The sequence below is a fragment of the Mugil cephalus genome, chromosome 12, assembly GCF_022458985.1.
Source record: "Mugil cephalus isolate CIBA_MC_2020 chromosome 12, CIBA_Mcephalus_1.1, whole genome shotgun sequence".
NCBI classification, from domain to species: Eukaryota; Metazoa; Chordata; class Actinopteri; order Mugiliformes; family Mugilidae; genus Mugil; species Mugil cephalus.
Genome location: NC_061781.1, coordinates 25,820,804 through 25,847,966, shown reverse-complemented (window position 1 = coordinate 25,847,966; position 27,163 = coordinate 25,820,804). Strand labels below are relative to the sequence as shown.

The window sequence follows — 27,163 nt, the reverse complement described above, 5'->3', positions numbered from 1 at the left end:
TGTGTTTACTTAGAGAGTTAATATACTGTTCATACTTCAAACCTTGTTCATAAAACAGTTTGTCGTAGGCTACATCATGTTGGTGCTCAGGCCTGAGCAGGATTTGTATTTCTATTCACTAAGAAATTTAATAGCTCAGGCTTTGCATGATAAATGGAAAATGCCTGAGATGGAAGAATTCTATTCATTTTCTAAATTGCCTGGGCACAAGTTAATGTGTTTGCAAAGGCAGGATTGAAATGGCTCTTACATGCCAGGCTTTGCATATTTCCCACCAGCAAAAGAGTAAAGGATATTGATTGGACGGCGGTCTGACAGCTTCCCACTGCTGGGCGCTTCGTCCTTGTGTCCTCTTGAGCGTAGATCGCTGAGCTCCAGTTGGGAATTAATGCATCGCTCTGGAAGCAGTCAGAGTCGTAGTGTCACCTTTTAAGATGCTGTGGAGGTGGACATTTAGCATTAGGAGGAAATTGCTCCATTTTGTGTGAGTTACCCTGGACCTCATCACACATTCATCCCCGTCTCTATGAGTGGAAGAGTTTATACTGGTGTTTCTCAACCTTTCTTGAGGGAAATAATGATCATCTACGGGTGTTTTGTTTGTTTGTTTGCTTGGAACAGCTTTTCATAATGGAGTCGGTTCGGTAAATCCAAAGGAAAGAGAACCTTCATTGTATTGTCTTGAGCTCAGCTCTGTTTGCTTTATTCTGAGCTCTACTCAGAACTTCACCTGGGTCAGAACTTTCTCCAGGACCCAGTTCGGAATGAGTACTTTTTCTTTTTCCAGTATTTATCAAAGTTGTCTCACTCCAACCATCATTCTTATTCTTGTTCTGTTGTTTGAATGGCAGCAGGTACATAGGCTGGTTAATTATCTACCTGCTGGCATCTGGTAAAGAGGATTTAATTATCTGCCTGTCACTTTATATCACTTATTTGCAGTAAATAAATAATAATTTTCTGACCAATTAAGTGGAATCTGGTAATTTCCTGTGGCTCAGTGGTTTATACCAATGTTGTCCTTGAGTGAGATAATCACATCACCAGCAGAAATCTGGAGACCATGAAGTCTCTTTTACTGTGGGACATAGACGCCATTTATTCTTGTATCTCGTCAGTCTGGCTGTTCACTCTGCAACAACAACTGCTTCACTTTCAGTAATGGCAACTGAAACTTCTGCAGAAATTACTCCGAGCACGAGTCGTACAAATGTTTGTATCTCAGAACCTTCTCAGTGAAAATGATCCTCGATGAGTTTCATCTTTATTGATCCTGAGCAATTACTTTGAAAATCAGGGTCTGATCTGGTTCTACGTAAAACTCTAAAAACCTTTTAGTAACAATGCAATGAAATGCTGGAATCTCTTGTGATTATTTAACTTCATGCATCGAGGTGAATGTTGTGTGTGTAGCTGAAACATTTGCTTTGAAATAGTTAAACATTAGAACATTAACAGCGTTGACTGTAAGAGGGTCGTGGTAAACAGGGTAACATTTTACTGTGAAACTGTTTTTCTTATTTTGGATGAGAAGTCTCTATTCCTGGACATGTCTTGTTGACTCACTCTCAAAGGGTTTTTATTTTTCACACAGAGAAAACTTTAGACTGTTTGTTTTTCGATCTGTCGTTTAGTAAAGACGTGAGGTCAGAAACATGTTTAACACACTTCTTCCTGCTGCTTTTCCAGGTGGAATATTGGCAGATATTCAGGAGTGACCTCTGAGACGCACATTTTCCACTATGAACCGCGCCTTCAACAGGAAAAAAGGTGAGCACACACGGCGTTAGCTCATGGAACCGACCTGAGTCTGATTTAACTGTGGCTGAGGTTGTGTTGTTCATATTCACAGGCTTAATTTAACAGGAACATTCATGTGCTGCTGTTTACGTTACAACCATTTCACCATTAATACAAGTGGTGCAATAATACTTCAGTTATAATTCCCTCCTACATTCTCTACATTCCATGTAATGAGATAAGAGTCTGAGAGGATGAAGCTCGTGTTGAATCTCAGCTGCAACAACTTCATTACACTTAAAATGATGAAATGGTTTCATGTTCCAGATAAAATTCCTCTGCTACGTAACTTCACATGCAAAACAACTCAAATATGAAGTGATTCATTGCCCCAGAGCCACACATACGACGTGTACACGCTGCCATGTGGTAGACGGGGAAATGGGTCGTGCAACAACAGCCACAGAGTCTTGAGGTGACCCTGGCCAGACGCGAGGGGAGGATATGTTTGGGACGGCAGTATGCAAAACAGCTTGAGGTGTTTACCACCATCTGTCCCATTCCCTCTGGTATAAAAACCTTGGACAGTGTGGAGGAAAGTGTCCTGGGGCCAGGTGGTGCTGGTGGTGGTGGTGGTGGTGGTGGAGTGGGCTGCTATGATTTTTGGTTTTAAGTCAATTTTCCCACAACGTCCTCCTTTTTAGGAGACGTGGGATCAACCACCACCACCTCACATTAAATTTCCATGTAGCTGCTGCTTTAATTTAACTTCAGTCAATATGTGCATGTTCCTTTATTTTTATTACGTTTGCTTTGGCTGTTGACGGTTTGATGCTGTGAAAAAGGAAAGTCAGCTACACAGGAAGCAAACAGTTCTCTCAGTAAACACTCACAGAGAAACCAGCGCACCATTTCTTTTCATGCAGTAAAGAGCTGCATCCTTTCACCCATCTGCCATAAAGCCGAAGCATATTTATTTCACAGGACGGTTTCCTGACCACCACCGTGCACTATTACACCTGAACACTAACACACCTGACCCTTAGGCTTCTCTCCAGATGCAGTTTTAAACAACACTTCTTGTTGGTGCCAATAGGTTCATAACAGATAGTATAATACATGCTTCCCCTCCCAGGAGGATGGAAGTTTTTATTTTGAGTGCATGGACCATAATGTACTAAACAACATATCCGTAGCCGCTGAGTTGTTTGCACAGTGTATTAATACCCAGTGGACCAAACTGAACAGATATAGAACAGCTTCAGTGTTTATTTTCAGTTATATCTGTACAAAAATGCACTGGGAAGACATTTCAAGTTGTGTTTGAATCTGTTGGTACCTTTAAGTGTTGTTAATGACAAATAAAGAGTCGTTCTTCCAGTAATGTGAGTGTAACTGGGGATGAAGCAGCAGCTGTGAACATCATTTGATCTCCTGCATGAGTAGAACAAAGGTCCAGCAGTGATTTCACGTTACAGTGAATTATTCAGTCTAATATCCTCTGACTTCATAATTTATTCATCTTTGTGTGTTTTTTTATATATATATTTTTTTTACCACAAGCTGTTTATGTTGTATATCTGTAATTTTCTGCACCTGCACTGACTGGATGATGGGACTCACAACAGGTCCAATTTACATTCCCTTCATTTATCTCTGTGTTTTTGTGGACTCCATCGCATCTTGAAGCGAAGCGACAACGTGAGCCAGGATTTTCATCTTTTTTCTTTTTTTTTATTCAATGGTCTGAGACGTTACTGGCACAGTTTGATTCTACAGGATTTAAGAGAAGCAGTTTAGAGACAAATTGAGTTTTTGAAGTGATTTAATGAGTTGGGATGACAGGTGGAGGCAGTAACATGAATAGTAATGGATGAAGACCAAAGAGGAGGTTTATGGATGTAGTGAAGGTGGTTGATATATATACATACATATATATATATATTACACTGCATTAGTAGTTGTTTGGTTCACCTGGTAAACGAGCCACCAGGTTGTAGATGCATCACATCAACTATAGAAACAAGCTTTCACTAAACAACAGGGTTTTTGTGTAGATCATGAAAAAAGCGACACAATATTTCTCAAAAAAGAAAAAAAATATACAACTACAGGCCAAACGTTTGGAAGCAAGATCAGATTTATACATAAAAGGTCACAGTTTCTACTTTGCAACAAAATAAACATTATTATTATATGAAGAGCAACTTATCAGGAGACATTTTTACTATAATTATCAAGTATTTAAGTTTTTTTTTGCTTAGACTTTGCTTTATTTTGCTTTAACAACGTCATGACACATATGAGACATTTGTTCCACAAGAGAGATTTGTATGTAAGAGTTAAAGTGAATAATGTAAACTGTGAGTTTTACTTTTGCACTGAAGTTGTGACTCTTTCAAATCTTCTCGACCCTAAAACTAAACTCTTCTTTTCTTTTCTTCTGCTGACATTTATTCAGAAATGTTCTGGTAACATTAATGTTCACCTGAAGGTAAACTGAGGAAAATGGTTCATATCAATAAAAGTAAAGTCTGATCATGAAGTAAATACGTCTCAGAATACACAGAACTCCTGCTGCTTTTAGAGAAAGGCATCGTGAACAGAAACTTTGCTTCCAAACCTTTGACCTGTAGCATTTTTTGAACCGTTTCATCAGTAGAACGAACAAACGGCCTGATCTGAATTTGCAGGAGTTTGACTGATGAGCATTGATGTAACTACAGAGCGGAGCTGCAACAATAAAGCACCATGCACATTATGATGTTAAGTGTTTACTCTGAGCAGATTGCAGTGATTTTCTATTTGAGCTGAATGAATTGCAGGGACACTGTGACATGTTTTGTCCCTTTCCCTAAACGTGCTGTATGTGATGGAGACTGAACCGTTTTCCTCTCTGAGGGACACGCTCCCTGTTTCTGTGAGATTGCAACATTTTGCATATCCTCTGCGTATCCAGCTGGATGGATTTGTGTTTCCGGACAGAAGTCTTTGTCTCAAACTACGCCTCTCCTGCTGGTCTTTGGTTGAATTGTGGTTTGGGTCCCTCCTGCATGATGGAGAACTGTGCATACCCAGCAGATTCATTGTGTGTCATTGATTGAGCGCTGCAGTGAATTAGTCTATTGCCTCCCTGCTTCTTGTGGTCCTATAGAAGAAATTGCGCTCTTACAGGGCGGCACTCAAGCTTGAAGAGACAAGAGCGTGGTGGGTGAATATTAAACAGTTTTGTGTTGTAGCAAACGTTGGATGGTTGTTGTTATTGAGGTCGACCTGTTTGCGTAGTGAAGGGAAATGTAGTGGTACGAAGAACGAACCCAGGCACCAGACTGAGTGGTTTCATTCATCTGGTCGTTGTTCTGAAGGATGTCAAACACTTTTCAGTAAATTCATCTTTTACTTTTCATTCTTTTTAAAAGAACTGATCCATGTACACTTTAAATTCACTGAAGCATGAACGGCTCAGCAGGACGATCAGTAAGTGACTGAACAGTAAAACTGTACATTGTAATTTAATCTTCAGCACGATTTTTACTCTGGATGAGTTTTATAGGAACGGAGGTACTCGCAGTATTCAGGCATAACATTATGACCACCTTGTGTAGGTCTCTCTTGGGCCACAGGTTTCCCAGCAGACGCTGAATCGTCACAAGATGATTTAAATGTTTTTCACATCTCCTGGTTTTAATGTTGTGGCTGATCGGTTCTTTTTCTTTGCCAGATGTTCTCCTCTCCTCTATTTACTGTAGAGGACTTGTTTCATTTGGTTGAGTTGACATAAAGACATCATCACTAATTCATCACTAAAAATATGAGAAACAGCTCAAACCGTCAATAATCCAAACATTACCACAATGTTCTGGATGTTTTTTTGTTTTTTTTTGTGTAGTTGTTGTGAGACTTGATGTTGCTCTGAAAACAAAAGAGAGAGATCTGAATATCACAACCAGATCCTGAGTCTGTTCAGAACTTATTGAGCTTTGCTGTTTGGTGCGTCAGTGTTTGTGTGATCTACACTGGAGGCAGATAAGGAGCCTTCACGTCGTGTAAGAGTTCACTTTCATTCCTGCTAGAAGTGCACATCCTCCCCTTTTATTCTCCAAGTGAAACTATTAACTGTTTTTATCTGTGTGCTGTTTAATTAGAGCAGGAATCAGGTTCAGTATTAGAGTCGTTGGACATTAATGGATGAGCTGTGGTTCAGTGCGTTAGCAGCTGTTAGAAACAGAGAGAAGCCGTGTTTACTACGTCCTCTGAGAGAGGATGAAGAGGAAGATGATGATGATGATGATGATGATGAAGATGAAGACGATGATGATGATGATGATGATGAAGATGATGATGATGATGTGATACAAGTAAAACTGGTCGTGTGTCAGGGTTCTGTATTTCGTTTCCTGTTTTATTTTGTAGGTTCCTCCTTGTTTTCCTGTTTCCTGTCCTCATGCAGTGTTTTCATGGTTTATCCATGTTCTTGTCTTCTTGAGGATTTTCTTTCTGTTAGTCTTTCTGTTTTTGGTGGAACCTCATCGTATGCTGCCCTGGTCCTGGGTCCTACCACACAACCTCCCCAGCATCATGTTTTGTTTTCTGTTGTTCTGTTGTTCTGTCTCTTTATTTGTGTGTTGTAGTTCTCTTGTCCTTCCTATGTTCCTGTTGATGTGTATATATAGTTTGTGTCTCTGTTAATCCTGGACCAGTTTTCCCGGTCTCACGTCTCTGGAACCAGCTTTGTCTCATCCTTGTCCTGACCAGGTCGTACTTTTCCTTGAGCTTTAGTCATTTTCCTTGTTTATTCGTGGTGCGTTTGGATTCAGGTCCTGACATTTGATGAGGTGGAAGATGGATAAAGGACTCGTGACCTTTATTCTGTCTCACATCCTTAGTGGTTCTATGTGAAACAGGGGACAGAAGACTAGAACGTGACAGAAAGGCAGTGACACTTTACAGCCGTCACTTGGATTCGTCCTCACCTTCCTCTAGCACCTGTCAGCTCAACCACACAGAGCGACCGTCCGGTGCCTCCATTCCTCCCGTTAACCTTCCCTCAGGACGACCTGGACGCCGCCTTTTGCATTTTACAGCCTCTGGACACCAGCATGGGAAATATGTACACATGCAAAAAAAAACCATCCGTATTATCCTCATACATCACTAGTTTTTTCTGCTTTTTTCACATCAGCAACTTCAGACCTGCTCAGAAATACCAGAATTTCAATATCAATTTATTTTCCATAAAATGAACCGTAGGTGATGGAGGTTTGGTGGTAATTAGAGTCTTGGACATGTCAAAGACTGGCAATAAAATAGATTTGATTGCATCATTATTTTTAATGTAGTGTCACATTTAAAATCGTGCAGCCTCTGGACGTGTAAATGTTTTTGCCTCTAAGGTGTCCAGAGGACAGGTGTCCAGGGGACATGAGGGTTAATCAGAACAGTGTCCTGACGCCTTGAACAAACGTCAGCCCACACAGGTCTCCTCCCTTCTGGGAATTTACCATCTGTTCATCCCTGTAGCTGTTAAAGAAAAGGGAAAATGTTTTATCCCTCTATCAACCTTCATTCAAGAGTCCCAGTAGGAAATCGATTCCTCTTTGTGGGAGAATGTTGCAAAGTGCACTTAGGTTTAATCTTATTGCACAGCTGTTCACTAAACATTGAAGGAAGGAGGACAATGAACCTCACAAACACCAGCAGCTTTGTGCGTTAGTGGTTGTTTATCTTTATTTCTTCCCATTAAAATGATTTCCAGGCAAATAAAACACGACTTCCTTGGTAAGACTTTGCCTGTTGGTTTCCTTGTAAACGATATTGATGATAGACAAGCATAAGCACAATTAAGCAAACGTGGGCCACCAGATTAATTCTAATTAGAGCAGACTTTAAATTCATCAGGCCACTTAGCCGGCGGCATCAATGTAAACAGAGTAATTAGCATACTTATGACAGAGGACAAGGTAAAGTTGATTCACATCGTTTGTAAAGTCTTGATTATTGCAATCAACCTGCAGGAGTCGAGTGCCACAAGGTCACAGTCGTGTGTCTTCTGGTCACAAGATTCATTAACGGGGTGATGAGCTATTTATGAGTGGAAACAGAGAGCGGAGAGAATCCTTAATCAGTAAATGATTAAGACATGAGGAAAAGAGCTTAAAGAGATGCTGTGGATCCTCAGTGACCTGTAATGATCTGAAATGAACCGCGCTGAAGACAAAGCTGCACTTCTCACGTTCTGAGCTTTTCTACTTTTAGTAGAGTCAGAGTCAGAAGAGCTGATAAAAACCCACGCGTTCAACGTGTTACGAGTGGTCCCAGAGTTAAAATGAGCCATGTGTGACTCAGTTCATTTGTTCTGAACATGAGACCTCCCCAGAGCCCTGTCCCAGCGAGACCCAGACCCCCCCACCCCCCCCACCCCCTCCTTCCCTGTGGCGGCGCTGACGCTACTGGAGCCATGTTTTATTTCAGCCAGCGTCACATCGGTCCAGCATCACGGACTCAGTTGCTGTTCGATACCTGGAGGCTGAAAGTAGCATCACGTTCAACAAACGTTCAGAAACATCTTGTTCAGACCTTTATTGATGAACTTCTTCATGAGGCTCCTGTAGCTCTGCAGGTGGACGGATGTGGCTTCAGTATTATACTGATACAATGAATGCACTACACGGCTGTAGGTATGGAGGCATCAGGAGCTCATTATCAGTCAGTAGAGGCCGGCTCATCAAAATCTATGAGGTTTTTTATTCCATCAAATCATGAAGAAACAAGTCAACTTGCAGCCAAAATCACCTTTGAGTCATAAACCATATGATAAGAAAGAAAATGTAATTAAACATTTATTCAAGTCAACGAAGGACTACACTGAAGCAACTAAACAAAAAGTTGAGAATATTTAAAATATGAAAATATATCCTGTATGTATGAAGTTGACTAAAGGGAGAAACATGACATGATGTATGACCATATACATAAAGTGTCTGATGCATCATTGAGGTGAAATAAATGGGTGGAGCCTCAGTGTGATCTAGGGAACAGCATGAAAAATATGTGCATGTTGGAAACAGTGGAGCCTTTATTAATACTGTTATTTATTAAACCTGTGACATGTGTGAAATAAACCAATCAGGGTCTGAAATGAACCACATCCGTGATGTCGGCCTGTTGCTGAACATCCAGTGTGAATATAAACTGTCCAATAATCGACTTACTACACTAAACTAAAACCATTGTCCTCATTCTCCTAAAGTGTCAGATCTGTAAATGTTTTCTGATGAACTGTTTAATACTGGTCGTTTTCTGCATTCATGCCTCAGTCTTACATTGAATGTGACCATTGACTGAGACTGAGCTGCACTGATCACTGTGTGTGTGTCATTTCAGATAAATCATGGATGCACACCCCGGAGGCTCTGGCCAAGCACTACATAGCCTACAATGCTAAGGTACGTAGCACTGACTGATGGGACCCCCCCACACACCTACTATATGTGTTCAACTCAGCCTAGTGCTGCTTATAAATATACATGATTATTATCACATGTTTACATTCAGTATTAAGATATTCAGATAATACACAGGTTCAAATATTGTATATATTTATTTCAAACATGTGCAACAGTCGGACTGTGACTCTATTTATCCCTTTACTACAATATGTTGGATCCTGTTAACGTGTATTTAAAGAAATTTTAATTTGTGGAAGAAAATAATCAATCAAAGATGTTACAGAGTCAGTTTTCTTTCACTTACACATTCGTTACTTTGGAATTCATGTTTTTATTTAGCAAAAACATCACTTCATTGTTTCAGGCTCTCCGACACTTTATGTGTGTGTGTTTTGTTCATTTTCTTCTATGTTCTTTCTTCTATGCACATAAATGAACTACATTGGCGTCTCCACATGTTGGTGCCGTATGAACGATGGAGACTGAAGGGCGACGTTGAGTCTCGTGTTGTGTCTCTGGTCGTCATCATCTCCGTAGAGTCCGACTCTAAACTAGTTCATTCAGTCCCGGTTATTTTCTCAGACCCAGACGTGTGATTAGGATGTTTTGGTTGTCAGCGGTGATGGATTTCATTTTCTATCTGATTCACCTTTAGCATGAACGTCCGTAAATGTCTCATCTTCCAGAGCAGATGTTTTCATCTTGTGTCCCATCAAAGTTTAATTTGAAAGTGTCTCTGTGTGTTTTAGCGTCTTGATTTTATTTTTTTATGAGTGTGTAGCGTTTATATAAAGTGACTTGTGCGTTTGTGCGAACCAGCAGAAACACCTGGTTCCTGAGGGAGAAGAAGTTTAAAGAAGTTGTGTGAAGGAATTTCTCTGTGTTACGAAACAAAGTGTTTGTCAAATATCCAACAAACGCCTCTTGAAAGAGAAGCACCTCTTGTGGGGAGCGTTTCCCTGTCAGACCTTCTGTTTCTGCTTCAATTTGACAAAGAGTTTCTTCCTTGTGAGACTCAGGATCCGTCGTTGTGTTTCCTGTGCGTCAGAAAAGCTACGGTGGGATGAAGGTGGAACTCTAGAACAGATTCTCCCCAAACTGCTGAAGCTTCCTCCCAGTTTGCAGCAAATCAAAATGAAAGCAGGCTGTCACTTCCCATACGCTCTGCATATTGTCATCTTTCATTGATGAGTTCCTGCCTGAGATCTGAGCCAATCAGCTGCTCCGCACTGAAGAGCTCGTAGGGAAGGGAAGAGAGAAACTCTCTGGTTCAAAGCGCTGACACTTTCTGAAATAAAAGCACAGTTAGTGATTCACTCCGACATCCTCCTGCTGGTTAGGACAAAAGATTTCCTCCTCCTCTGGCCTCTGTCATTTCTATTCGGTGGCACTACAGAATTACTTCTTCTTTTCTCACTTTAGTCTCAGGTTTCCTTCCAGGTGATGAATCTGTGTCGTAGCTGCTAATGAGCAGCAGCAGCATCTCTCTGCTGTACTTTATGAGGGGTACGATCCCCAGACAGGAAAAACAATAAAACAAAAGAAACACGTGTTATTATTAATGTAATGATCGTTTTATCCTGGGAAGCAAAGTGTGAACGCTGTCAAGGCTGCATTTTAAAATCAGAGGCTGGTGTTTCAGTCTCTTTGGCTTCACCTGTGGCAATAATTCAGATTTCTGCATTAATAACACCAACTTTTCATCCAGCAATTTAAACCCCAGAAAATCATTATAATTTAAATTGTTACCCAAGTCTATGTGTCAGGTAGTTCTTTAAATAAAACCCCACGTATCCATCAGAAAACCTGCTATATTACTATGGAGAAAATGTATAAAATCTCACCCACTGAGAATTTATAAAGATGTGCATTAAGTTTCATTGTTATTTATGTGTCTTTATCATTTGGTATGAAACACTGCTCTAAATGTGTCGTCATGTACCGTAGTTACCAGCTCGTCTTCCTGGCTCCATTAGCGGCTCTGAGCTGGAGCGTAACATCTTTCCATTACTGGATTTTTGTGTTTACTGGTGGTTGAGAGATATCTGGAGGGTCTCGTTCTCATCAGAGGACGGTGTCTCATCACAAACAACGTCCTCTGTGCAGGTTCTAAAATGTTTCATCCAAAACATCCATGTCTCATCTCACTAAAAGAGCCTGAAGAAAACTGATGTGTGCAACAACATGTGGACACGACACAGAAACAAATCATCAGGTTACGTTGATTTTCACCCAGTTTTCACCATTGAATTAAGGAAACTCATTAGATATGAAGCCAGAAAAATGAAACACTGAATATGGGTCAGACTGACCCCAAATATAATATAATTACTCTTATTTTTGACCCAGACTGTTCTGCTGCTGTTATTGTGACTCATTTTATTCGTCCATTTTCTTCAAATATCAGATAATCTGGGCTCCGTCTCTGACAGTGATTTGACTTTTGATCATTGGACTAATAAACGTATTCAGTCCTGTTTCCTTCAGCTCTGAACTCATGTCAAAATCAAACATGTTGTGTCCTCAGCTGAATTATTAATCCACATCTTCTCCCGTCTCCGTTACTACAGACCCGTCTACACGTCAGTGCTGCATGTGTTCACCAGCTCTCAGTAACATTTAGACTCATCTTCCTCTACAGTACAGCTACACCTATGTGAACCCTCAGTATCAGTTAGGACTCTGGTTAATTATCAGTTATTACACTGATTATGTGAAAACCAAACTTCATCCTCCTCCAAAGCCAAAGAATAATCATCTGTTTTGTGTGTAACGGCGTCATGTGCGATGCTGCAGCTTTATAGGCTGAGTTGGCTTTTTCCTGTTGTGAATTTAATTATCTTTCTTTTCTTGTGATGTGACAGCCCAGGCAGCAGTCAGCTTCTGATTCAGTGTCCTGCCACTGCTTTGTTCCTCGGTGTCTTCCTACATTTGACTGTTACAGAAACTCTGAAAGTCCTTTTTTAGACGCTGTAATTGACCCGTGGGCTACACAGGAAAAGAAAAGGTTGAGAGATGAACTTCAGAGCTGCGGGCGTCTGTGTGTCTGTCATCTGTGATCATATTATATTCATAAGTCGTTTAAATTAGACAAAGCACGGGTCCTGGCCTTTCTGGAGTCGGATAAAAAAAATCTAAACTATCTTTCAGTTAAGAGTAAGTGGTTTAGGAACGTCTCAGATCTGCCACAAACCTGTGTGCATTGCAAGGATGAATCAGTCGGGGGGGGTGACGGGGGTGTGGTGGTACATTTTTAGCTCTATGCCCCCGCTGATGGATGAGACCCCCCCATCAAGCTCTGTTTGCCTGGTGAAACCCCTTCAGCTGCAGAATGCACTGGTCAGGAACAAGCACTTCTCCATTATGTTCTGGGCATCTGTCAGCAGATGTGACGATAAGTGTGCAGAGCACATTTGTCACACCTGTGCAGAACGCTGACACTTTACTAAAAAAAGGCTCCATCTGCTTCAACCGATAAATACAGGGCGGGTGTTGTTTCTCTTTTCTTATTGCATTTCCAAATAATAATAAAAAAACTTACTCTGCATTGAACAGAATTACGATAATATTTATAGCAGGTGCAATTAGTTAAAATCTTTACTTTTTAAATTTCTTGTTACACTGGTGAATATTAAGTCATAATTGTTACTATTTTATTCTTTTCTAAAATGCAACAAACATGTGTAAGACAAATAAATGTGTTGCAGCATCACCTCAGTCTGTTAGAGCCACATCAGCAGAGCCAAGTCATGGAATGCTTCACACGGATCCGAGTGTGTCGCACAGAAAATCCTCGTCTGTCTGAGCTGCCTGCTCCTTTCCAGCGGGAGACATTGTTATTTTGTTTTTGCCAACCTTTAAGGGGCTGACACCGGCGTTTGTGAGGTCTGATATTGGAACAGACTGAACACATTAAGCTCAGGAGGCAATGAAGCAGTGTGGTGTTGTGTGTGTGTGTGTGTGTGTGTGTGTGTGTGTGTGTGTGTGTGTGTGTGTGTGTGTGTGTGTGTGTGTGTGTGTGTGTGCGCGACTGGAACAAATATTGCTGCTGCTGCCAGGAAGGCGAGGATTAAGGGCTCCATCTGTTGGAGACTAATGGAAGTCCTGCTCCTCCTCTGCCCTCTGTGTGTGTGTGTGTGTGTGTGTGTGTGTGCACATGCATGTATTATTTATTATTTATTAGCCTTTATTTCACCAGGTCGAGATACAAAGACCTCTTGTCCGAGGGAAGCATGACCAAGACAGCAGCCTGGGAAAGTTTTAACTATTTAGAACAGACAGCAACTCACACAACAACACCAATAAAATACATGGAAGATAAAAAACAACAGGACTAAGACTCAGGATTTATAATTACAATGAGGAAAATGTGAAATGTAGCTGCTCTAAGATCTTTCATACGGGTTTTCAAAGATCCAAGGATGATTAGTTCCTTTAACTTTTAAGTTTTCTGCAGCAGCAGCAGGTGCAGTTTAATATGTGCAAATAGTTGGAACATAAACAGTAATTGATTTGGGTTTTTGAGGCGTAATTGCATAAATAGTCGGGAGGACACTTAAATATGGCCAGTGCATAAAGTGCAGTGATGAGTGAAGGCTTTACAACCCGTGATGAACCTTAAGGCACCAGTTTGCAGGGGCGTTAGATATGAAGCAGCTGGATGTTACTGCAGCTGAAATACAAGACGATGAAGAAAAGGAAAAAGAGACATGTTCATCCCATCTTCTAGGTGTGAGCTCCTTTTATACTGTCATCGTCTCTGAGGTGCATTTTATCCCACATGTGTCTAATAAAAGAACACCTTCACGTATCTGACACGGTCATGTATGCAGCAAACACCTGCTTACGCTCAATACACTGTATGTCTTCAATGTCACAGGCTTTTTCTCTTTTCCTCCCAGTTCCTCGGAAACACCGAGGTCGAAGCCCCCAAAGGCACAGAAGTGGTGAAGGATGCCGTCAGAAAGCTGAAGGTAAAGCCAGTTTTCACAGTAAGCTGCAGCCTAAAGGGAAGGAGAGTGTTCTTCAGTGACCAGATTGGATGAGAGTGTGACTGACAAACACTCCCCTCCCTCATCTGCTTCCACTGAAGGTGCCCTTTGAGTTTTCCTGCTCTCGTGCTGCTGAATAAGCACAGCAGTCAAACTTCCTCATGCAGATGTAGAATTTGTCAGCCGGCCAGAATACTTGCCCATGTCTAGATAGATAGATACTTTATTTATACTTTATTTAACAATTAAACCATCAAATAACTGACCTTTCTCCAGTAAATAGACTGTAGCTAAATGGTTAAATAATTGCTAATGTAAAGATATAAAAGACAAAGATCAACTCTAAGCTCTTGAGATAAAAATGTCTTCAGCTAAATATTCCACTCATTTAAAGCTGGACAGGTGCTTTCTCCCTGCAGTCTTCCATCCTGAAGAGTTTGTTTGAGTGTGTGGAGATGAAAAGTTAAGCTATAAAACCTAAATTATCACCTGAGAGACAATGAAAGCACATGGAGACCGAGACGATCTACAGCCGTTCCTGTTGGTCATGAGTGACCTCTTTCTTTGGTCTTATTCCAGGGACTTTATCTTTTATTATATTGCCAACAGTCAATGTGTGTTTTGTTAAACTAGGACAGAACAAATCGAGGTACTCCTCTTTGCCAGACACCAGGAAAATCCCCAGTTTTCATTTAAAAAACACTGAAGAGGCTTATAGGATTTAGGTTAGGGTTTAGGGCACAGTTTCATTAAAGCAGCCCAGTGAATGACACTTAACCTGGGTAACTTTAAGATACTCCTCCATCATTGGTGACATTTCAGCTAAACTTTTAAGCTTGGGAACAGCCTCAAGCCAACAACTCTCTTTCAGTCAGCGCCTTGGTGCCGTGGCCGAGCTCTCAGTGTGCTGGCCTCCCCTCCCGTCTGCTTCTGCCAAGAGTTGAATTTTGTGAGGCCAGTTTTAAGGGAGGCTTGTTTTCCCAAAGCCATGCCTCTATTGTTACCTTACAGTTTATCTTGTTTTCAGCCAAGGCTCCATGGTTACTCTCCCAGATACTCCAGCAATAAGGGCAAGCTCAGCTACGTCTGCAAAGGTCACGAGCAGGAAAAAAAAACGTGTCCAAATAATGAAGTCTTTTATCGGTTATCACGTAAATGCCTATAGTGTTTTTACTGGAGGGAGATAAATCTCTCTGTAACACACACTTATTGTCCTCTGTCTGGGTCTGGGCATGGCTGTGTCTGCAGGCCATGAAAAGCAAATGTCTTGAATTCAGTATATCAGTTTACTGCCATATACGTGAGAGGCAGTAAAAAGTCTGAAGCATCTTGGTGGCTTTTTCCCATCGTCACAAGCTTTCACACTAAAGAATGTAATGTAAGAATGTAGGAATTAAGGACGTTTTCATGGGGAATGAATGAATGTAAGTTATTTCAGCATCAGAAGCATTAGAACTCTTCACACAATTGCAAACATATACAAGAAATCAAGGACAGCTGATGGAAAAAGGTTGTAAATGCCAAACCTTAGTTTTCTTTTTCTTCAAATCAAATCAAACAAACTGAACCTGAGAAGTAGAAAATATGCGTGGTATTTGGCACAGTACTGTGCAAAGCTTTGAGGCAGGTGTGGAAAAAATGTTCTAAACTAAGAATGCTTTAAAAAATATATAAATAATGATTGTTTATTTTTTTATCAATTGACAAAATGTAAGGTGAACAAAGTCACATGAATATCTGGTGTTACTACCCGTTGCCTTCAAACCAGCATCAGTCCTTATAGCTTATAGCTTACTCAGGTGTTTAGTAGCATCATAGACTCAGTGGTCGACCAAGGAAACTTATTTCACTTCAAAATCTGAAGACGTCCAACAGAGACATCAGATCAGAACTTCAGAAACCAGTGGGATAGTTCTGACACTGTTGGTCTTCATGGAAGAGTTGAAGCTAAAAATCCATCCCTCTGACATGGAAATAAGACCAAGAGACTCAACTATGAACCAGAACAAAGGAACTGGGCTCAGAAACATCTGGACTGATGAATCAACATGTGAAATATTTGGTTTGTTCACCAAAGGGCTGGAGAGAGATACAATAATGAGTGTCTGCAGGCAACAGTGAAGCATGGAGAAGGCTCCTGGAGAGTGTGTTCAGGATTAATGGTCCTCAATGCTGAGAGATACAGGCAGATACTGATCCATCATCAACACCATCAGGGAGGAGGAGGACTGGCCCCACATTTATTCTGCAGCAGGACAAAGAGCCCAAACATCCAGCCAAGGTCACTAAGAACTATCTTCAGAGGAAAGAAGAACAAGAAGTCCTGGAAGTGATGGCATGAACCCCACAGAGCCCTGATCTCAACATCATGGAGTGTGTCTGGGATTATATGAAGAGACAGAAGGATCTGAGGAAGATCTGAGGTTAGTTCTCTGAGATGTTTGGATCAACGTACCAGCCAAGATCCTTCAATAACTGTGTCCAAGTAGAAGAACTGATGCTGCCTGGAAGGTGAAGGGAGATCATCCCAAGATTTCTCTTCTGTTCATTCACTGCATCTTGTTAATTGATGAAAATAAACTATTAACATGTTCAGTTTCTGAAAGCATTCTTAGTTTAGAGCAACGCCTGCCTAAAACCTTTGCACAGTACTGTACATGTAATACAAAAACTACATGTATGCATATATACAAACATGCATACTTACACATATGTACCCACGAACAGGAATATTTATATACATACATGTCCGACGTAGAAGACTTCCTTCACTCCTCTTTCCAACCATCTGTCCTCTCTGGCTCAGATCTGGACGTTAGAATCTTCCATTGAAGATAAACACTTTTTGGATGTGACCTCCCATCTTTAAAACACCTCCAGCTGTCCAGAAATAACTGTGGAAGCTTTGGATTCAAGCCGTCTCAGGGACTTCTTTGTCATCTTTGGGATCAGGGCAGCGATTAATTGATTGACTGATGAATGAATCTACACATTAACATGCGTACGTGTTTTTATATTAAACTTAGGAATAATCCCAGTGTATTAAGAGCTCCCTGGAGTGTCTTCTTCACCGACACCCCCCTTATAATGTCATCGGTTTATGTCTTGAACTCAGTGCCAAGTTCTGTGAACATTTTATACGACTTGGCAACAAAACTGTGAAAGACTTGAACTGTTTTTGGCAGAGCCCAAAAGAGAGAGGCTCACTAAATGGATCACACATTCAATTTGCTCCATAAAGTGCATAACTCGCATCCCTTAACAAATTCTCATTTGCATTTAAATATATAACAGGCGGCACAGATGTTTTGTTCAATAAAATTACGGATCAATGGGAATTAATGGGATTTTTAGGCTACACAATACGTTAAATAACTATTTGTGAAGTGATAATGTTTGCTCATAGTGGAGTGGTGCCAGTGGTGGGAATAACTTACAGGATAGTTCAGTCTCCTTCAGCTTCAGTCTCATTTACTAATGTTAGCAACTGCTTTCTGCTGGGACAGAAACTAAATAACTCCTCTGTGTCGTACCTCTACCAGGCGGTAGAAAGACAAAGACCAAGAAATACCGTCTATAGCTCTTAGCAGCAAAAGACAATGACTGTGTTACTCAGATGTTGGTAGAGAGCGTCTGGGAAATGAAATCATTTCACCATAACAGTTTTTGAGGTTATAATGTAATTTCCCCTATTTATTTATACCAGGGGGCTAAATATTGTGAAGCACCAAAAGACAAGATATTGTTTATCTCTTTTATTATATTCTATTATATTCTATTCTTGTTCTTATTATATTTCACTGAAATTCCCCCATTGTGGAAAAATAACAGTTGTTTTATGTGGAGATGCTGTTACAACCATCACCTGTCACCCTCTGCAACTATTATTATTATTATTAGTAGTAGTAGTAGTATCAGTATACAGTAATAGTCATTTGTAGTAATAGTAATAATAATAATAATTTGGCCTGGGGTTCACAGAGCCTGTTTTTTGATGCACTCTTCAAATTAAGATAATGATGTCAACTTTTCTACAAAGGCCTCAGGGCGTCACTATCAACATGGATTATTAAACCGTGAACCCATCATCATGTCCTTAGAGGCAGCTATAAGATTCTCTACAACCACATTCACCTCTTCATTACGTTTTATTTTTCTAATCATTTAAAATACAATTTCATTTCATAATTCACAGCAAGAAACAATCTACCTGTTTCTGCCTAAATTCTGTTCTAACCCTAAAACAATCGAAGGTAATTCCATAGATACAGAAAGTATAGAATACATGAGCTACAATATCTCGACCCAAACTTCGATCAAACATATTTCGACAGCAGTTTTTGTCTGTTAAAGTCTGTGAACTTTTAACAGTCACAATAAGACTTTTACATGTCAGTTTCTTTTTGTTTCTGTTTTCACCTTGTTTTGTGTTGGTGAGCGAGTAAAGAAATGGGATCATCTCTAGTAAAACCAAACTGACTGAAAGACAGAGACAGATTGGACAAGATATTCAGTTTTGTCCCATTTAAAATATGATAACACATACCTCAGTAACACAACAACACATGATTAGACATTTTTGAGGCATATTTGTCCTTTTAAATTAAGCTCTGGAGCATTTGAAGTGGTTTATAAGCTGTTGTTATTGTCCATATAGACTCCACTGCTGTAAAAATAAATAAAAATTAATAAATCATTTATCAGTCCAGTGAAATTGCATTTATTTTCCATGTAAGTCACGGTGACGACTTATCGATGAGTTCACAGGCGTCTAAGCAAAGCAAAGCATTTTATTACATGATGCACATTAATATTTGACATATTGTGACTCTAAATTAAAGCCAGTGCCCTAGAACATGTTGAGTTTCATTCACCATGTTTCATGACTCGTGACCAGGCTCTTTCTTTGCTGGTGTTGGTGTCTCATCAGACTGATTCGTTTGGTTTCAGTTTCAGAGGCATATCAAGAAGTCAGAGGGACAGAAGATCCCTAAAGTGGAACTGCAGATCTCCATCTACGGCGTGAAGATACTAGAGCCCAAAACAAAAGTGAGTCTGCAGGTTTTAGCGTCGGACGAGTTAATTAATAATGTACGAGTTAAACATCTGAAGTCGCACTGACAGTTTACACCACCTAAAGAACAAAGAGATGTCCAGCATCTAATAAATGATTAAAGCTCTGTGTTTGTTTTCCAGGACGTGCAGCACAACTGTCAGTTACACAGGATATCGTTCTGTGCAGACGACAAGACCGATAAAAGGATATTTACTTTTATCTGCAAAGACTCTGAGTCCAACAAACACCTGTGTTATGTGTTTGATAGTGAAAAATGTGTAAGTGTCCTCTCTGATGAGCTTGTTTTTCATTTGAACGAATGCCTGTTGTGGGTAATCTCCAGTTCAGCTGTACTGAAATTAAGACAAATAAGCAGGCGTTGGTTTGTGTTTGTGTTGTGTTGATCTGCAGGCGGAGGAGATAACTCTCACCATCGGACAGGCCTTTGACTTGGCCTACAAGAAGTTCCTGGAGTCTGGAGGCAAAGACGTGGAAACCAGGAAACAGATTGGAAGCCTGCAGAAAAGAGTACGTCTCACAGCCCAGACCAGACTTTAATCTGATAAAGTTTAATTTGAGAACTTGTACCACAGTGCAGACACATTGATGCTTCTTTTATTTTTAATTAATCCAGTTTCTATTGATTGTTTTTAAGTAATCCAGCCTGGACTACTAAGCAGTGTTGATAAAAATGTCAGTAATGAATATTAATGAGAGTTGTTGCAGAGCCAGATTGTAATTAAAATGTAACACACCCTGCTGAAAACATAGTTTTTATTGTGATTTATAAAACATTCATGTGTGTATATCTAACGAGATGTGTATTTAAGATTCATTTGGAGTCATTAGTTGTCAGTTCTCAGTACGTGATCGACTCTGAAAACATTCAGTGTGGATGAACATCTGCTAATGACGACTAATGACTCGCGTGTGGAGCTTCACGTTCAGCTTCCTGCTGCTGCTCAGATCATCAGAGCACCAAGCGTGTGTTAATGCATGATTACAAACATCCATTATGTCCATCTTTAAGTGAGAAAAAATTGGTAGAAATATCTGCTGAATGTAACTACTAATAACGTAACTTTTAATCTAACTTAGTTACTTTTTAAATAATGTAAACTAGTGAATCAGTAATGGGATTACTTTTTCACAGGTCCCACAGCGTAGCTGCGTTTCCGTGACAGTTGTTTGGAAAATTAAAGTCAGATTTCAGATATTTTGATAAAGCCCAGTTGTTCTTTGTGCGTTTGTGCGTGTTTCCGTTGTGAATGAGCTGTGACTATCATAAAGTCATGACATCCCATAATTACTTAACTCTTAACTTAATTCTCATCACTTTCAGGAAGATGGACTCGAACTGGTCACATGACCCCTGGTGACGGGGAAATGTGAAAAAAAGTGTTTCCATTGCACTTAAGAGACAAACATTTATATCAATATATCAAATGTGTATAAAATTTTAGCTTTAGATATTTGAAGTGTTTTTTGAAATGTTTCCATTAACAGTTTGTTATTGAATTATTTAGATTGTGTTCATTCCTAGGGGGAACAGAAACACAGCAAACGCACAAAGTTTGTTAAGTTTCATTCAGTGCATTCAGTGGTTGATCTTCTTCCCACACTGATATGTTGTGAATTATGCTCCTGTCTCCTCACTGTCCCACATTCCCTTTAAATGCAGACACCTACGACTTGAAGGCAGTTTTCTGATTAAAGGACGAAAGCAGTTATTTTTTAAAGTGTACTCCCAGTGAAGACATTTATAAGTGAGGGAAGTTACAGCCAAGTTCAGTGTAATTACTGTTGTGAGTGGGAAAAGAGGGTTAATTGATTGATTGCAGTCTGCAATCTGACCACAAGATGTCACTAAATCTCACACATTGGACCTTTAAGTGTAAACAGAAACACATACATGATTCAGATAATATTTCCCAGGTAGTTTACTAGTATAGTATAAAATTAAATAAATGTTTGTTTGTTTTTTATTTTTGCAGATTCAGGAACTGGAAACAGAAAACTCTGAGCTAAAGAAACAGCTTCAAGACCTTGAAGAACAGCTGATGATAGCTCATGTGCCGCCAGTAAGAGTGAACAGCACTGACACATACAGCACAGCTGCAGTTTACACATTAAAAGTCTGCACAATAAACTGGACAAAGTCTAATAGAAGGAGCAAAGGGCTGATTGACTACGCTAAGCTAACATTAGCATCAACGTTTTCTTGTCCGGTGATGCACCACAATCTGCCGTGAAGTCGCCTGCAGAACAACTAAAAGTGCTTATGAATGTAATATAACTGAATCAGCCAAGTGCACGCGGCCTCGACCGGCGCTTAATTATAAAAGTTGACTAAATTTAAGCTTGGTAGTTTTAAAGCAGCGCTGGGTTTGCTGATGCTGCTTCTGTGATTAAATGCCTCAGGTTTAGAATATGTTGGGGGGGTGGGGGGAGGGGCTAAACTGTGTCTGAACAAAGCAATTACACACCTTATTGGTCTGATGAGGGATATGATCTATTCACCGTTTAACCGGTGCAGATGTAAGCTCTTGTAATGTCCCCTTGTGGATGAAATTCCACACACTCTCATTGCCTTTCTCTCTGGTCATTCTCCCGCCGTCTTTACTCAGCCTCTGCACATAAACGCAGCTAATGAAGCGTACATGCTGCAGAGGCCCTCCTCCCTCTTCTGGTGTCACAGCATCAAGTCGCTGTCCTGTCTGGAAATCTCCTCGGTCACGCTCACTCCTATGAGCTCGCCGGAGTCCAACTTCTCTGCCGGGCTACTAACTCCTCCGCCTGCCAAGCCTGCCCTCCTTCCTGCTAAGCCTACCGAGGGATGCAGCATCCCGCGGCCTCGCGTAAACACCCTCTGCTTTCATTTTCTGTGCTTTCCTACTGACTTATTATCTCCTGCTCTTTTCTTCTGTACTTTGCTGTTACTAGCATCTTCCTTGGTCCTTTGGTTAAAAGGTAGCTGTGCAGTTTACACATGGGTGGACGTACAGGTCTCTGGTTGCACCTTAACCGTCTCGACTACTTTGTATTCAGGCAGGGAGCGTCTCCATGAAGCCACAGTCCACAGACGTCTTTGACATGGTTCCCTTCTCCCCCGTGACACCCCTGGTACCCCTGCTGTCCAGCAATGGCTGCCCGCCGCCTCCTCCGACCACATTGCCACCGGATATAAGTGAGTGAATGGTTTAAACGCTGTGTGATGATAACAGCATTTCTCTAGAGAACCAGTGAACTGCAGCTGTGCACTCGCTGGATGTCTTATTCGTATGAGGTGTGGTGTTTATCTGCTGTCTGTGTCTGTAGGGAAAGACTTGTTTGGTGCTGAGCCATTTGATCCATTCACCTGTGGAGCAGCTGACTTCCCTCCGGACATTCAGTCAAAGCTGGATGAGATGCAGGTGAGCTCCAGTCTGATTCCTTCGCATTGATCTGTAGAAGGCTTCAATGTTTTTAAGGCCCCACACTGATTAAATAGATGCTGGTTAAAGCGTGAACCCAGGTCTCCTCTCTGTTTTATTTCCAGTGTTTCTGCTGTAAAGATGAAACATCTTCTGTTGTTTGTCTGAACTAAGGCGCTGACCTCAGCTCAGCCCAACAATAAATTCCCTCCAGTTTCCTGACATCACTTTGCACCACTGCTGAATAATATCTGGACATTTTGCCCTTAATTGGCCCCGCTGCAGACTCTAAGTGATCTCCTCTACACTGTTTATTCAAATTACACTCCTCAGACAGCTGTGATGGATGGCATCCACCTCTTTATTTAGATTTATCAGGAACATGAAGCCTCTGATGAGTTTTTTAGAGCTGCATTAATAAAATAAATAAAGTCTTTAGTGTATCAGCCAGCTCTGCTGCCGTTATGCATTTCAGTAAAATGAGATTCAGAGACGTTATCTCAGTGTGTGTGTGGGGCTGGTCTCCCTGGCATTTAAACATTTAAATGCACAAACTCATTTCCTGCCCTCCGTGTCATTTAAAAGGCCAGTTTTTCTTTTTGCACATGTAAATATGATTTATTTAAACACAACATCACGTGTACATGAGGAGAATTATTATCATTAGTGACGCGTAATGTTCATCAGTAAAACCTGAAATCTAGAAAGTCTGATAAAACTTTATATTAAAGCATCATCTTGGGTTTAATTCACAGCGTCTCCAGATAAAATGAATGGAATTCATTGTTAAAGCTCATTGGAAGCAGATGTGAATAGCAACATTGTTCATTTCCATTTAAACTACAGAAATGTTTTAGACAGACAGACAGATAGTGAAAGAAACAAAAAATAATGTGCAACGCGTTGAGAAAGAGTTTCATTTTATTTTACAGGAGTAAAAGCCTTCATCGTTGTGCAGAATCTGTAACAGATAAATAAAAAAGCATGAAAGGCTAAATCACAGTTCTGCTTAGACCAGCATCAAACATCTGTAAGAACGTTCATGAGACTTGACTTTGCTCCGTGTTCAGTCCAGTCTGGACCCGGTTCCATCTCCTGGTACTGATGATGGGGACATATAAATTATTAAGTGTGGGGTCGGTTCTGCCTCTGCAAGACTGAATGAGTAAAGTTTGATACTAAGCCTTCAACAGTCAGTTGTTTCTGTTCTGACTGGTTTAACTACCTGTGGAGCTTTAGCAGTCTGCTGCCAGTAGGAGGCAGTGTTGCTTTGATAAACCTCTTTTTTCAACTTCCTCTTCTCCTTCGTCACTAACAGCTGAATCTTTCTCCTGTTCTTTTCTACCTGTAGCGTCAGAGATGGTTTGTACTTTCTGTCTCTGTCTGTCTGTCTGTGCATGATGTGGATGCTGTGGATGCTGTGGATGCTGCTGCATGTTCTCATTGATAAAACCTTCCCATGAAACTGTGACAGTATCATTAACTCATCAACTCATCATTAACCAACTCAGCTCATCATCAGTCTGTTCATTTCCACACTTTAAACATCAACGCTGCATCAGTTAATAATCTATCTATCTATCTATCTATCTATCTATCTATCTATCTATCTATCTATCTATCTATCTATCTATCTATCTATCTATCTATCTATCGGTTCTATGGGTTCTATCTGTTCTGTATCTTGGTGCATGACTCTTTTGTGCGGGCGTTGACCCAGCGCGTTTTCGTTTTTCTTTTAATTCTTTCTCAGCCTCAGATCTTTTCCAGTCCGTTCTAATCTAACCCTCCCTCATCCCTCGTGTCCGTCAGTAAAACCAGGTCATGTGATCTCACAGAGACACGTCAGCGTTTTCTCAGTGAACATCACAGCCGTTCTGATGTGGCTTGTCTTCCAGGAGGGGTTCAAAATGGGACTAACCTTAGAGGGCACCGTCTTCTCCCTGGATCCGCTGGACAGTCGCTGCTGATGCCGGCGGACGAGGCTCTTTGAGACGCGCTTTGAACTCGTTTGTATGAAGAAGTGCCAAAATCCGCTCCACAGTCCAGTCAAGATGTCACCGTTTTCATCTTGAGGTTTATATGCATTTGCATTTAGATTGGTTTTCGATATTTCAAGGTAAAGTCAGATCCATTATAGAAAAGAACTATTTTTGTAAAAAAGAAATGAAAAATAAAAACACTTGAGGAAGGAGTTGTTTTGGGTACCTTTGCTTGCACAGGCAGTGAGAGCTGTAAATACGTAGTCGAATATGTCCGATGGTACACTCTGTGGCAGAATTTAAATATGTGTGTATGCTCTGTTTGAATTCTGTGTTGTCGACACATTCCTGTTTGTACACCAAACACAAGCTGGCAAGAAAAAGAAGTAACACAAACTGCCAGCTTGGCCCTAACATCACACACAGTATATTATTTTACTCAACATTAAGTCACTTTTTTTTTAAACGTACTATTAATCCAGCCTAATGTTTTCTTTTTTAGTTTTTTGCTTTACTGACCATTCCACTATTTTTATTCTGTTCGGATTATTTTGCATTTCACAAGTTGCCATTTCAGTATTTACCTTTATTTTTCCCCTCTTTTTTTTTTTTTTTTTTACCATGTCGTCGTTTTAATCTCGTCCGCTCCTTCATCTTCACCTTTCTCTGTCCATGCAGTAATATTCCTATTATTTTGTTCCATTGACTTTGCTGTTACAGTTATTAAAGAAAACCCTACTCCAAAGCTGCTACTCACTGATTCTTTTATTCATTTGTTTTTCAAATATTTTTTAACTCTATCTTGAGCACAGATGTCAAACATACAGCCCACGGGCCATAAGACATTATGTAAGACATTAACTGCGATTTTTCTATTAAAAGTAACTTCTATTCCAAGGTTTCACACAGTTTTACTGAGAGTTGCGTAACGTAACACAACACAGACCTAGAACTGCACTTTTACAACAATTGCACTGATGTTTCTTAAGAAATATCCAGTTGTTCATTAAATTTAAACATTTTCATAATATTCTTCTTTGCACGAAAACAACAGGAAACTTTTGAGGTTGTCATTATTTATAGGATGGTACGCTGTTGTGTTACTGGTCCAGACAATAGACTGTATATAAATATGGACACTATGTCTCCACTTCCTCTCATGGGTCCAAACTATTTTTCTTTGGATACGGGCGGCGCCATCTTGCGACTTTAGAGACAGAGTCCTATCAGTAAAGCCTGAGGGCGGAGCCACAATATCAATGCCCCGCCCACACTTCCTCCAGACTCACATGTTTTTTTTTTTGTTTCTTTCTCTTACGGGACCACGGGCTGGTTGGCATGGCAACTGGTAGTCGCTATTATGTCACATACTAAACTTATCCGTACAATTGACACTTGAACATACATCAACATTATATTAACTACCTAAAATGACACAAACCATCCTTGTATTTTAGTGTTTTAGTCCCAGGGTGGAGCTCATGACTCCAGCCACCAGGGGGAGCTCTGCTTGCTTTGGCTTCACTTTTGAGGAGCTGTTCAGTTTGAAATGTCCCAACAATAATTTGATGGATACCACTGAAATTTGGTACAAACAAATGCTGTTAACTAGGCTAGTTAGCTGGTGTCTTCTTGTTGGTTGCTAGTTGGTAGCTAGCTGGTAGCTAACTGCTAGCCTGCTGGTCAGTTGGACTGGGCTTCTAAATGTGTTTTGATAACGAATGTTTTAGTTTATATGTCAGCGTAGTTCATGGTCTGCTGTCAAAGATTTAATCATGAAATGGACGGTTGGATGTTACATTGTTTTTTGTTCCAGTAAAACACAAACATACATTCATCAGAATTAGTGAAGCTTCTCTAAACTGTGCATTGTGTGTGTGTGTTGTGCTTATTGGTTAATGTTGGCATCACCTACCGCATTTAAAATCCTTTTGTTCCCAACTACATGTTGTTGGCATGTGTCTGCAGTCTCTCATTTACTGGTAGCCTCAAAAAAAGAAGCTGTCTCTGCCGTTGTCCTCATTCTTCCACCAGAGCTGTGCTCTGAAACAGATTCCTTTCATCTGTTCCTTCACCCCGAGATTTGACGTGCCCTCGAGGCCCAAATAAATCTGCTACGTTATGGAACCAAATGAGCTCTTCTCAAACAAGAACAGGCAGAGAAGTATTTTCAATATTTATTTTTTGAAAGGTTGAAACACATCTGCTTCCAGTGTGGAAACCCCTTCTCCTGTCATCCTCGTCTTCGCCTCCCTCAGGGGCGTCTCACAGGCTGTCGAGCCTCGCGAAACGTTACAGATCCATAATAAATATACTCAAATTACAACCAAAAGGTCACAATAGAACTACTTCAAGGCACAGTCATGAGAATTTAAAATGACCAGCTTACATGAGGACCAACTGTGAAACTATGTCAAGTAAATATTTTATGTTTTTACAACAAGAAAAAATGAGTTTGTGTGCAAAAAAAAATAATAATTAAAAAATTCAAAAATAACCGAGTTGAAGGACCTGGCTGTACCTGAATTAATAT

The 27,163-nt window shown here is 40.4% G+C and overlaps 1 protein-coding gene across 6 annotated transcripts in view; it reads left to right on the top strand.

The window, feature by feature from the left end:
* The window catches only part of gulp1a (GULP PTB domain containing engulfment adaptor 1a), a 74,084-nt gene extending 46,957 nt beyond the window's left edge, over window positions 1-27,127 (top strand). For 3 of the 6 annotated variants that reach the window (XM_047601409.1, XM_047601411.1, XM_047601410.1), the window contains exons 2-12: window positions 1,690-1,770; window positions 9,124-9,185; window positions 14,090-14,161; window positions 19,130-19,228; window positions 19,376-19,513; window positions 19,647-19,763; window positions 21,230-21,316; window positions 21,863-22,093; window positions 22,284-22,422; window positions 22,554-22,648; window positions 24,547-27,127. In XM_047601409.1, the coding sequence (XP_047457365.1) occupies window positions 1,743-1,770; window positions 9,124-9,185; window positions 14,090-14,161; window positions 19,130-19,228; window positions 19,376-19,513; window positions 19,647-19,763; window positions 21,230-21,316; window positions 21,863-22,093; window positions 22,284-22,422; window positions 22,554-22,648; window positions 24,547-24,618 (1,140 nt within the window). In that variant the 5' untranslated portion in view covers window positions 1,690-1,742 and the 3' untranslated portion in view covers window positions 24,619-27,127. Of the gene's footprint in view, window positions 1-1,689; window positions 1,771-9,123; window positions 9,186-14,089; window positions 14,162-19,129; window positions 19,229-19,375; window positions 19,514-19,646; window positions 19,764-21,229; window positions 21,317-21,862; window positions 22,094-22,283; window positions 22,423-22,553; window positions 22,649-23,999; window positions 24,011-24,546 lie in introns of all 6 variants that reach the window. The other 3 variants (XM_047601412.1, XM_047601414.1, XM_047601413.1) reach the window with 3 other exon arrangements.
* Window positions 27,128-27,163: the final 36 nt, after the last annotated feature.